Source organism: Lampetra planeri, chromosome 82 (genome assembly GCF_965212315.1).
Source record: "Lampetra planeri chromosome 82, kcLamPlan1.2.h2, whole genome shotgun sequence".
Classification (NCBI taxonomy): Eukaryota; Metazoa; Chordata; class Hyperoartia; order Petromyzontiformes; family Petromyzontidae; genus Lampetra; species Lampetra planeri.
Genome location: NC_136186.1, coordinates 4,397,776 through 4,410,573, shown reverse-complemented (window position 1 = coordinate 4,410,573; position 12,798 = coordinate 4,397,776). Strand labels below are relative to the sequence as shown.

The following is a 12,798-nucleotide window of genomic DNA, read 5'->3' as shown; positions in this document are numbered from 1 at the left end:
CGTCGTTGCTCGTCACTCTATCTCTCGGGCTGCAGCTGCTCGTGGGAGCTGGCACTCAGTGTAGAATAACTTTGAGCGATACTTCTTCTGTCAGCTTCGAGCTCGTACTCGGGTGACCCATTACTATTCGGCAAGCCTCTTCATTCTTGGTTGATTGCAGAGTCCCACCCCAGAGCTTGCTGCTTGCAGTGCGTTGATTTCGTAGACTCGTGGCTTCTGCTGGTGCAGCTCGTTGACGATGTGTCAGTCACGGGGGCAGGTTCCCCGGAGCCTGCCGATCGCAGCTGCTTGTGGGAGCTGGAACTCACTCTCAAAACTTGTAAATTGTATTCGCACACCTCTTGAACAACTGTGAAAGCTTAGTACAATACAACTTATCGCAATCCTTGACTTTGCAAGCGACTCAAAACATCAGGATAAATGTATAATAAAACTCTCAGCGATACTCTGTCAGTCCATGCCGAACTCAGCACCAAGCATCACCTCGCCCCTCTTCTCTGCGAGACACAATAGCAATTGTTGATCTCGAGGCCATGCCCCGGAGTCTGCCCGTCGCAGTACTCTCTGTCGCTTGTAGTCTTCTGTAACTTGCAGTAGTCTCGATGTATGGGTCGTGTCTCTGTCTTTACGTGAATTTCTCTCCCCTCGGATCACCGTGTGGTTAGTCATAGGACACAACATATGCATTGTCTTTGAAACTGATTGGTCCACACCAGAGACAGCTTTCTTTCGAGCCTAGTATCAAATGGTGTTAATCCAGAGGACGCCGATAGGCGTGCTCTTTGAGTGTTTGTGATGAGGTATGATACAAAACTCCGAGTTGTTGAGGCGATTAAGCAAGCATCATATAAATGCTAATATTATTATAACAGAGTGAATGCTTGGGAGCTTATTGGCTCTCGATCCTAGTTAGAGATCTACCCAACCCACGGGGCCGCAAATACTGACTGTTCTTACTCTGCAGGTTGAACCTAGGAATGGAGTGTTCAACTTCACGTTTTTTTCATTAAATGCCTGTGACAAATGTGAAACTATTGTAGCTTCATTGTCTCAAGCTTACACATCTACAGGTTCTCCATTTGACTTTGTATTGTCTAAGAAGTCTACCCACACCTCCACTTCCACAAACTGCTGGGAGTTGCCTCGCTCTGCCTCACAGTCAGAATTCTCCTCCTGCTTCACGTTGCCTCCATTGATGTGAAGGTCCGATTTTGGAGTTGAATGTTCATCTTCACATTTTACCTTCACTTCTTCGCTCTTCACTATCACCTCTTCACATTTCACCTTCGCCTCTGCAAATTTCACCTTGATACATTTCATAGTGTCCAAGCTGGAATTTACTTCTGGTTCTTTTTTCAGGAGGGATGGGCTCATTGCAGCACTTTGACTTTCACAAGTCGATTTCAGACTACACTCCTTGGGGGTCATCTGATGCCTGTGTGTTCTCTGGTGTCTATGAAGCTGTTGTGACTGTGCAAACGCCTTCCCGCACAGAGTGCACTTGAAGGGTTTCTCTCCTGTGTGTGTTCTCTGGTGTTTTTTAAGATGAAATGAACTTGAAAATGCCTTCCCACACACAGTGCACTTGAAGGGTGTCTCTCCTTTGTGCATTCTCTGGTGGATTTGAAGATAAGATGAACTTGAAAATGCCTTCCCACACACAGTGCACTTGAAGGGTTTCTCTCCTGTGTGTGTTCTCTGGTGTTTTTTAAGATGAAATGAACTTGAAAATGCCTTCCCACACACAGTGCACTTGAAGGGTGTCTCTCCTTTGTGTGTTCTCCGGTGGTTTTTAAGATAAAATGAACTTGACAATGCCTTCCCACACACAGTGCACTTGTAGTGTTTATCTCCTGTGTGTGTTCTCTGGTGTATTTTAAGATAAGATGAACTTGAAAATGCCTTCACACACACAGTGCACTTGAAGGCTTTCTCTCCTGTGTGTGTTCTCTGGTGTTTTTTAAGAGCAGATAAATCTGAAAATGCTTTCCCACACACACTACACCTGAAGGGTTTCTCTCCAGTGTGTGTTCTCTGGTGTATTTTAAGATAAGATGAACTTGAAAATGCCTTCCCACACACAGTGCACTTGAAGGGTTTCTCTCCTGTGTGTGTTCTCTGGTGTCTTTTAAGATAAGATGAACTTGAAAATGCCTTCCCACACACACTACAATTGAAGGGTTTCTCTCCTGTGTGTGTTCTCTGGTGTATTTTAAGATAACATGAACTTGAAAATGCCTTCTCACACACAGTGCACTTGAAGGCATTTTCTCCTGTGTGTGTTCTCTGGTGTATTTTAAAAGAAGATGAACTTGAAAATGCCTTCCCACACACACTACACTTGAAGGGTTTCTCTCCTGTGTGTGTTCTCTGGTGTTTTTTAAGAGCAGATGAATCTGAAAATGCCTTCCCACACACAGTGCACGTGAAGGGTTTCTCTCCCATTGGAGATCTCTGGTCCTGTGTAAAATTTCCAGTAGAATCCATGCTGTTTGCATACTGGTCCCATTGTTGTCTTTGTCTACCGAGCCGCGCTGAGTGCCTTTGCTCCATCAGACCAATTCTGCAGAGGAAGCATCAGAAGAAGCATCAGCTGCAGACAGAAAAAAATGTCCACACCATCTTCATCAGTATCGAGGCACAGAGGAATGAATATATATACAGTCACACATGACTTACACGTCTATATTTATTCATATATTCAGGATTATCCCCAATTCGTCACACCGGCTGTTAAGGCACACAATGAGAGGGCAAAAGGTTATAAATATGCCTGGAAGCACTAGTATCTTCAAAATAAATGTTAACCCAAAACACCAAGCACACAATTTCGGCAGCCTGGCTGCAAAAGAAGTATTTATACAAGCAAAATTTATTCATAATCAACGTTTTTGGGTTTAGATCGCGTTATTTATAAATGTGTCGTAACCCTCCACCACCCGACACGGCCAATCAGTAAAAAAGTGTCACGTTGACAAAAGACAAATTAGTTCACTGCTTTAGCCCACCAGTGTGTTGAAGCGCGAAACCACAACATTTACAATTTGAGTAAATGTTGTGGTTTCGCGCTTCAACACACCGGTGGGCTAAAGAGGGGTGAACTAATTTGTCTTTTGTCAACGTGACACTTTTTTACTGATTGGCCGTGTCGGGTGGTGGAGGGTTACGACACATTTATAAATAACGCGATCTAAACCCAAAAACGTTGATTATGAATAATATTGGTCGCGAAAGCCTACGTGTTAAGCAAAATTCAGCTAACATAGCAAAGGCTGTTGGGAATAATACTATTTGTATTATGCAGAAATGCATAAATAAATGTTCAATCGTGACTTTAGAGGTGTGAAGTCAGGCTCAGATTTTCTTGAATGCTTGGATGAACAGATCTAACTTGAGCAGCATATGTGCTGTTAATTTCCTGTTTCCATTCTTCCAAAAAGTTCCAGAGAGAAACTAAAATAAACGATTGTTTTGATTTAACCTCCATGTTCAATAGCGAATATAATTGACTGCAAATACAAACTTGACACTGTCACACACTGGCATGGTAAAAAGTGGTGGTGTGTCCAGAACCATGCCTGGCCGCCTTCATCGGCTCAGTATTGACGCTTCCTCCCTTCACCATGTAATTAATTTAAGATCAATCAACATAGCAGAGGCCCACAAGCAGTTCAGCTTTCACTTATCAATCATGTTTGCTGGCGGTGATAATCAAACTAATTGTTGAGTTCCTAATGCAGTGAAATAACTGCACCACAGCTCCCCACAAAGATAAACTCTTAAATACACATACATTTCACATGCATCATTAACATATATAAACAAAAATCCACCATTCATGACGAATTGCAAGTAACCTTATCCCAGTGCTAATGCCATGATAGGTGAAATTTAAGGCCATGTAAGTGTGCATTCCTTGTCAGCAGGTAATGGGAATGATCCAGGTGTCAAGGGATGACTGACAGATGAACCAGCTGCGCTCCCCACTGTCTTGCTGGGTTTTAGGAACCCAGCGTACCACGTATTCATGATGGCGTCGCTCTTCCGACCGCATCGTTGTTGCAGAGAAAATATCTATTAACTGCCCTGCAGCATACCTCACGGACCTCCTTCACAGAGGCCAATCTTGACACTGCCGGCACCAGTCATTGGCAGGTCCAATCGCCTGCCAAAAAGACTCTAGATTATATTCTATATTGATATCTTAAGGATCTGGAAGCTTCTAATACAATATAGTCTGGTTGCATCGAGGATGAATCATAGGCAGGCCAGCCTTCATTGTATAAGCCAGCAGAGATGGTAATTTAAATCAGTTCATATTCTGAATCCACATAGTAATATCTGTGGCCAAGAAGAATCACAGCTTTGTTAGTTTCAAAAAAATTAACCCGTAAAAACAAAGTTTTTCACTATAAATCCTGTATATGCATGGCATCGGTTTTATTTTCTTATTCATTTTTGTTTTTCTTGAGTAAGAGTTTATCATTTTTATCACATTGGTATTTTAAACAAAAAACCCAAAATTAAGATTGAACCACTTCTACGGGGAAGTTCGAAGTTTACCTTTTTCTCTCTCTCTGGGTTTTTTGTTCTCTCTGCCTGTATATTTAGTGTACTTTTTTCTGTCTACACTCATTTTTTGTCGTTCTTATGTTCTGCTCTGTCTGTGTGTCTCCGTTCTTCTTGTTTTTTATGTTTTGTCTTTCTTTGCAATTTTCACACTTAAATTCTAACTTAGCAATCTTTGAAATACGTAATCGACCAGGCTATGCGTTAATTGTGTGTTGACCGACTCTCTGTGTCGTATTACATAACATTTCGATATTTTGCTAGGTTATTTAATTTAGTGTGTTCTTTCTCCCTCTCTCCTAATGTTCAAGCCTGCATATTTTACTACGCGTTTCTTCGTACTCATTGACATGTACATTTTTTCTCTAACCCATCCCTCTCTCTGCCTCCGCCCCCCTCTATCTATTTAAGGCCACCCCACAGAGACGATCCCCCCTCTCTGTACCTGTGTTGCTCTATGTATCTTGGTGATATCTGTCTGCTTATATGTCAGTCTATAGTTTTCTGGTTAGATTTTGTTGCTATTTCATTATACCTGATGATGATTGCTTGTGTTGCAATCGAAACGTTGTATGCTATTATTTAATTTATTATTTTATCTTTATACGTGACTTTACCGAAAGAACCAAAGAATACGTAGTTATTTATTGATTTAAAGCTTTCGTGACTGCAGGAATTAATACTCTTTGGGTCTTTCGGTCAAGTCGCGTACATAGAAAATAATAGATCACGACGTTTCGATCGCAATACAAGCAATCGTCGTCAGGTGAGAGAGAAAGCTGCTGAGACAAGGTCTTATATAGGCCTGAGATGGGTGCATCAAGGTAGGTGGGTGGAGCTAGAGATGGTCCAACCAATTGAAATAAACACGGAGAAACCGTATACAAAAAATATCCCAAGACAAAAAATAGTACAAATCTGTAAATAATAAACGGGGTAAAACCTCTTCTTATATTTTGCTACTGGGAAAGGAGGTCCCATGATGTAGGTGCTCACTCCCCGAGCCGTCATTGTTCTGATGGTGGCGTTGTCTTTGTGCTGTGTACGCCTTTTGGCGCTGTCCTCTGGTCTAACACCGTTTGAGACTAGGCTCGAAAGAAAGCCGTCTCTGGTGTGGACCAATCAGTTTCACAGACAATGCACAGATTATCACAGCATGTGTTTTGTTTGCATATTGATCGCGAGTATATTGTGGTTAATGCAGACACGATTCCTTGCAAGAGGTTTCAGTTCGGCGTTTTAACATCTTAACACCTAAATTTAGATTTGAAGCTTTCCTGACTGCAGGGATTCATATTCTTGGTTCTTTTGGTAAAGTCATCAGGTAGAAGCGAAATAATAAAATAAAAATTAAATTAAATTTTCTCACGACGTTTCGATTGCAACACGAGCAATCTTCGTCAGGTGTTAAAAACACAGCAAGAAATTTTTCCAAAAGTGTACAACGAATTCTTGCTGTTTTTCACACCTAAAGTCACGAAGAAGAAGAAGAAAACAATAAAATAAAATTTCTCACGTTTCGACTGCAACACGAGCAATCAGGTGTGAAAAACATGAAGAAATTTTTCCAAAAATGTCTTGCTGTTTTTCACCCCTAAAGCCACGTAGAAGAAAAACAATAAAATAAAAAAAATTCTCACGATGTTTCGACTGCAACACGAGCAATCATCGTCAGGTGCGAATTCCACAGCAAGAAATTGTATTACTTTATTATTTCCCTTCTACGTGACTTTACCGAAAGTACCAAGAATATCTTAACACCTGTTTTGTTGCCAGAAAAGGGGGAGAAAACCTCTTCTTATATGTTGCTACTAGCAAAGGAGGTCCCATGAAGTAGTGAGCCAGATGAAGACGAATTAAACTTAAGCAGAGGATTAAAGCCAATGCAATCAGGCGAGGGCAGGAGGCAAGGCCCCGCGTGGCTAGGCCCCGCGTTGTAATGTTCCAACCTGGACATCGATTCCATACTTGCTGCTACTCAATTGATATCCCGACGAGAGAGAGACGGAGAGAGGCTCTACCTGGGCAAACAACAACAACCACGATGTTAACTTCTCACCTCGGATCTTTGAGCGAGCGCGGTGCAGCAGCTTTCGGATATATCGTGACGTCACGCAACAGCAAGCGGTGACATGACGTCACTAGCAGGGTTCAACACACAATCCCCTCCCCCAACGATCGGCGGTGTAACTGAATAAATTATGTGAATGATACGGGCTCATGTGCAGTGATTAAACGTGAATAAATTATGTTAATTAACCGCCGGTTGATAGTTTCACTTTCATTTATTAGGAACTCGCGGGAAGCACCCGACGTTGCCCGGGGGAAACATGTATTGAATAACTTCCCAAAAAACTTAAAAACATAACATATTCAAATTAATTTTTTTTTATGATTATCTCATTAAATTTCGATTTAAAGCTTTCGTGACTGCAGGGATTCATCTTCTTCGTTCTTTCGGTAAAGTCACGTAGAAGGGAAGTAATAAAATAAAAATAATACATATTAATAAATAGTAAATCAAACATTTATTTAAAAACCACAATATATTTATTTATTTTCATTATTTTATTACTTCCCTTCTACGTGACTTTACCGAAAGAACCGAGAAGATTATCTCATTATTTAAATTTAAATAAATAAATAAAACCCAACGTGCGGTGGAAAATAAACTTACGATCGCACAAAGGAATCTAAGGTTGTAGATTTCTTTAGAATCGGCTTATTCCCGTTTGATGGATACCACAAACAGACAACACATTCACAAATTTTCCTTTTATATGTAGAAGACTAGCTTGACTACCCGGCTTCGCCCGGGACTTGGATTCACCACGCCCGGCCGCCTTTGTCTCCCCAGTGGCGATGTTCACACACCACATCAGTTACTCGTTTGAGGCTGAGTCGACCTAGGGGAAGCCCAGGACCAGTAAAAATAATCGTGGTGGCCGTGAGCGGGAATCGAACTCGGGTCGCCGGGTTCGTAGCGCAGCGCGCTCACCACACATCATCTCTAAAACACAGAAGTGAGATGGCTTTCTAAAGGTAGATCACTGGCCAGAGTTTTTGAGTTGCGAGAGCCACTCCAGAGATATCTTTAAGGAAAACAGTCACCACTGGCAGCACATTTCAGTGACACAGAATGGGTCGCAAAACTTGCTCACTTGTGTGACATTCAGCCTGCTCAACGTACTCAATCTGTCATTTCAGGGGAGATCGACAACTCTTTTCAATTCGGCAGATAAAGTGGCTGCATTCAAAGCCAAAATGGAATTATGGGGGCGACGAGTGAACATTGGAACTTTTGACATATTTCAAACACTAGCAGAGATTTTGAAAGAGACTGAGCCAGGGCCTTTCTCCTAGCTGGTGCATTAAAACCTATCTCAGCTTTTAAAAGAGTTTGAACATTACTTCCCAACCACAAAAGACCCCCGAACTGGGAAGGAATGGACCCGCGACCCATTTGTGAATAAGCCAGGTGAATCGACTGTGTCTGTACTAGAAGAGGATCAACTGCTTGAGATCGCAAATGGTGGCCTTAAACGTATGTTTGAGACAACTTCAAATCTCGATACGTTCTGGATTAAAGTCAAGGCGGGATATCCTGATATTGTCACAAAAGCACTGAAAAGCCTGCTTCCATTTCCAACATCCTATCTTTGTGAAGCAGGGTTTTCTGCAGTGACAGCAACCAAAACGAGTTTATGGAGTAGACTGGACATAGGCAACACGTATCAGGTGTCACCGTCTCGCATCACCCCCAGATGGGACCATCTAGTTACGGGAAAACAAGCTCAGGGCTCCCACTGATTCTGCATTATGGTGAATTGTATAATTATTTCATATTACAATGTAATAAAAATATAAATAAAGTGCACAATAAATATATTGCGTTTGAATCATCATGAAACCATCCCCCCCCCCGTGAAAAAAATACTAATCGTGATAAAACAAAGATTCTCGCTGATTATGTTTTAGTGTAATTCTATCAGGTCTCAGAATTCAGATCTCGCCGAAGGGAACAGTTCTTATAATTAAGATCATTATGCATGAACTTAGGAAGAAACCACTCAGACCCTTCTTTACTCAGAAACTTAAATTCATAAAAAAAACATAACACTCTAATATGCAAACTCTTATGCTTGTGTAATGCGAGCAAGGATTGAGGGGGGGCGGAGTCTGGGTCACGTGAGGAGAGGGAGGAGTTAGGGTCACGTGGGGGAGAGGATTTAGGGAGAGAACCGGAAGGGGAACGGGAAGTTGAGACTGAGTGAAACGGGAGGAGGCCACGCTGGGCAGTACGGCGAGAGTGGCGCGGTCGCCACGCGGTGGGAGACGTCGGCACCGTCAGCCATCGGTGTCAGGACGCAGAGGGCTAGCGAGCGGTGGAAGGCTAGCTGCAGAGCGGAGCAGCAGTGAAGCTGCAGATGGAGCAGCTGTGTGGCTGCAGGGCGGAGCAGCAGTGAGGCTGCAGAACGAGCAGCAGAGGGGCTGTGGAGTGATCGTCGGGAGAGACACGGCCCTGAGCGAGGACGCCGTGTGAACGAGATTCTACGAACCCAAATAAAGGACAACGGAGATCGACATTGAGAAAGAGTCCTTTATTACATTAGTGTCAGAAGTGAAACGGCATGTCAAAACAGCTCAGAAGGAAGAACGTCCCTGCACCATCTTCTGCAGCATCTTCTGACGACGACCTCCCTCCAGCGGTGGCGCTACCGACGATGGAGGGGGAAAGCGACACTTGGACGAGCGGCGGTCCGGGCGTGCAGGACGTGGCCGCTTCGGTGGGTCCATTCGCGCGAGTGGACGCTGATGAAGGATGGCGACAGGTGGCGGCCCAACTGGAGGCACTGAAGACGGTGTTGGCGCAGTTGTGCGACCTCGTGACGCCGGCGACGATTTCGGGGAGGCCCGGCGGGAAACAGCGGGCCGGGCCCTTGCCGTCGCCATCAGCCCTCTTGACCACGCGGCACGAAGACGCCAATTTGGGCGTGGCCGAGGTACGGCGGGAAGCCGCCATCTTGCGCCCTCCGTCGCGGGAAGCCGCCATCTTGCACACGTTGCGGAGTGACGCCATCTTGTCGCTGCCGCGTGAGTCACCATCGGCGGAGGACGGTGGAGCAAGGAGTTCTCCATCGGCGGCGATTGGAGCGCATTCGCCTGCCGTTTTCAAGCGGCTGTATGATCCGCCAAATGGACGGACGCGGAGGCCCTGGAAGTCCTACCAACACTTCTCGACGATGAGTCCGTCAGGTTCTTCCGCTCCATCAAGGCCGACAAGAAGAGGACCCTGCAGGGTGTCTTCGAGGAAATGGCGGATGCGTACGAGCCTCCGGACGATGCCCATCGTAGATTCGTACAGCGGCAACGGGCGCCCGAAGAATCGCCGGTGGCTTTCAGAGGCGCCGTTCTGGAACTGGCGATGGCAGCATACCCCGAGACGGAGCCGGATTTGTTGGAACCCCTTGTGTTGGGCAAGATGCTGGAATTATCTAGAGACTTGGGGATCCCCATGCCGGTGTGCAGCCATGATAAGTTGACGTCCCGTGCTGCGGATAAGTGCTTGGATGCTCAATTTAATCTCCGACGCTGGAAACAGGTGTCAGCTTGAACGGGGGGCCCCATCGTCAAAGGCGGTGCTACGGGGTGGGATCCTTAGAAGGCGGTCTATGTTCCTGACGACAAGGGTCCGCAGGAGTTGACGGCCGCCTCCGCCCAGTGGCCTGCTCGGGGGGGTACGGGGCCGAGGTCCGGGCCGCCGGCGCGGGAGCGTCGGGACAGAGGGGGTGCCGCGCGTCGAAATGACGTGGAGTGTTTCCGCTGCGGCCGTAAGGGCCACTTCGCCAGGGGTTGTTGGGCTCGCATCCCGGGGCCGCCCCAGAAGGAGGCCTCGACCACGGACGTCACGTGAAAGGACCATCCAGGACACGCAAGTCGGTGCGCATCAGACACCCGGCAAGGCCTGTCACCTCATGCATCACCATCGCCGTGCGATCCGTGTGTCGTTAACAACGAGGGGCCACCGATTGACCCGTGTCGCTCGCTGACGCAATGGGGGCGATTGGCACGGAGGGTGGTTGCGGCCGCTACTGGGTCGTCCACTGTACCGGGTTCTATTCAGGGGGTCGAGGTGCGTATTTTGGTGGACTCCGGTGCGTCCGCGACCATTATTTCGGACGTCATTTTCCATCTCTTGGGCATTCCGCCGGGGAGAGTGCGACCGGTTTATGATTCGTGCATAGCGGCGAACAGGGGAAGTATGGGCATTGTGGGCCAGGTGGACGCCAACATATCGATTGGGGGGGGTGTCGGCTTCAGGGACCGTTTTGATCTCTAGGTCCCTCGCGGTACCCTGTTTGTTGGGGACCGATTTCCTGGCAAAAATGCCCATTAAAATAACAGTTGATCAAAATTGCATTGAATTACCGGGGGGCGGAAATTTTCGTTCTTGCCGTCGCCATGGGGCCGATCTGCCCCTGTATGCCAGGTACAGGCGATGTCCGAGGTATCTGTTGACATTCCACCTGGTTCGCAGATGCTTATCCCGTTGAGATATCGGAAGCCAGTACCTGGCGTTGAGGGAGCGGCGGGGGTTTTGTTATCGCCGTCCATGGCTATAACGGGCGGCTCGGCGCTGGTTGGGGCACAAACGATTGTCCGGCCGGGCCAGCCCCCGTTTTTACAAGTGCTGAATGGGAGTGCGGAGAATGTTAGCGTCCCGGCCGTAACGGTTTTGGCTCACGCCACGACTGCGTTCACGGCCCATGACGACCGGGGCCGCCGGGACATGGTAGGGGGGGTTGTGGGGCCTACGGGGCAGGATGATCGTTGGGTTGCCGAGTTGTGTGGGGAGAATTCATCCCTGATCGGAGAACAACGGTCCGCGCTTCGCTCGCTGTTGCTAAGCTATTCCGACGTGTTCAGCTCGGATGATTTTGACTTGGGACGCACCTCCTTGCTTTCCCACATTGATACGGGGGACGCCGCTCCGATTCGGTTGAACTCGCATCGGTTGAGCCTGACGGAGCGGGATCAGGTTCGCGGTGCAGTGGAGGACATGCTGGCCGCTGACATATCCCCGTCTAACAGTCCATGGGGCGCGCCGGTAGTCCTTGTGAAGAAGGATGGGAAACTGCGATTTTGCGTCGATTTTCGAAAATTAAACAAGGTGTCCGTCGCAGACGCGTACCCTCTGCCGCGTATGGATGATTCCCTCGATGCCTTGTCCGGGGCGAAGTTTTTTTCAACGCTGGATCTCTCCTCGGAATTCTGGCAGCTTCCCCTCGATGAGTCCTCGAGGGAAAAGACGGCTTTCCGTACGCCGCAGGGATTGTTTCAGCTGAATTGCCTTCCGATGGGCTTGAATGCGGCCCCCGCCACTTTTCAGCAGTTGATGGAGCTGGTGTTAACGGGTCTGCAGTGGGAGACATGTTTGATTTATTTAGACGATGTCATCGTCTTTAGCCGCACATTTGACGAACATTTACAGAGATTGGAGACGGTTTTTGCTCGGGTGCGCTCCGGCAATCTAAAATTCAAACCAAAGAAGTGTCACCTACTGCAACGCTCCGTGCGTTATTTGGGACACATAGTCAATGCGGACGGGGTGGCCATGGACCCAGAGAAGACGGCGTGCGTCCGCAACTGGCCAACCCCGGCCTCAGTTGGGGACGTACGTCGCTTCCTTGGGTTCGCGTCATTATCGCAGGTTCGTTCCGAACTTTGCTATGATCGCTAGGCTCTTGCACCTCCTTACGGGCAAGGGTCGGAGGTTCAGTTGGGGACCGCCGGAGGAAGCGGCGTTTGAGGGCCTACGCGATCGGTTGGCGACGGCGCCGACATTGGATTATCCGGATTTTGATCGACCTTTTATTCTGGATAAGGACGCTAGTGACACCGGGATCGGGGCTGTTCTGTCACAATCCAAGGGCGGCGTGGAACGCGTGGTAGCCTACGGTAGCCATGTGCTGTCCCCGGCAGAAACCCGCTACTGCGTTACTCGCCGCGAACTATTGGCTATTGTCTATTTTCTCCGCCAATATCGGCCGTATCTATACGGCCGTTCGTTTATTGTGCGCACGGACCATGCGGCTCTGCAATATGCCCTGAGAGTTGACCAACCATCTGACCAACTTGCACGATGGTTGGAGACCCTGCAGGAATTTTCCTTCGACATTCAATATCGTAAGGGGTTGCGTCACGCGAACGCGCTCTCCAGATTACCAC

At 47.2% G+C, this 12,798-nt stretch overlaps 1 protein-coding gene across 1 annotated transcript in view; it reads right to left on the bottom strand.

Moving 5' to 3' along the window:
• Window positions 1-12,798, bottom strand: part of LOC144738395 (uncharacterized) — a 48,386-nt gene that overhangs the window by 22,050 nt on the left and 13,538 nt on the right. The window contains 3 exon segments of the mRNA XM_078621430.1: window positions 1,066-2,559; window positions 9,314-9,529; window positions 9,899-9,988. Of these exon segments, the coding sequence (XP_078477556.1) occupies window positions 1,066-2,559; window positions 9,314-9,529; window positions 9,899-9,988 (1,800 nt within the window).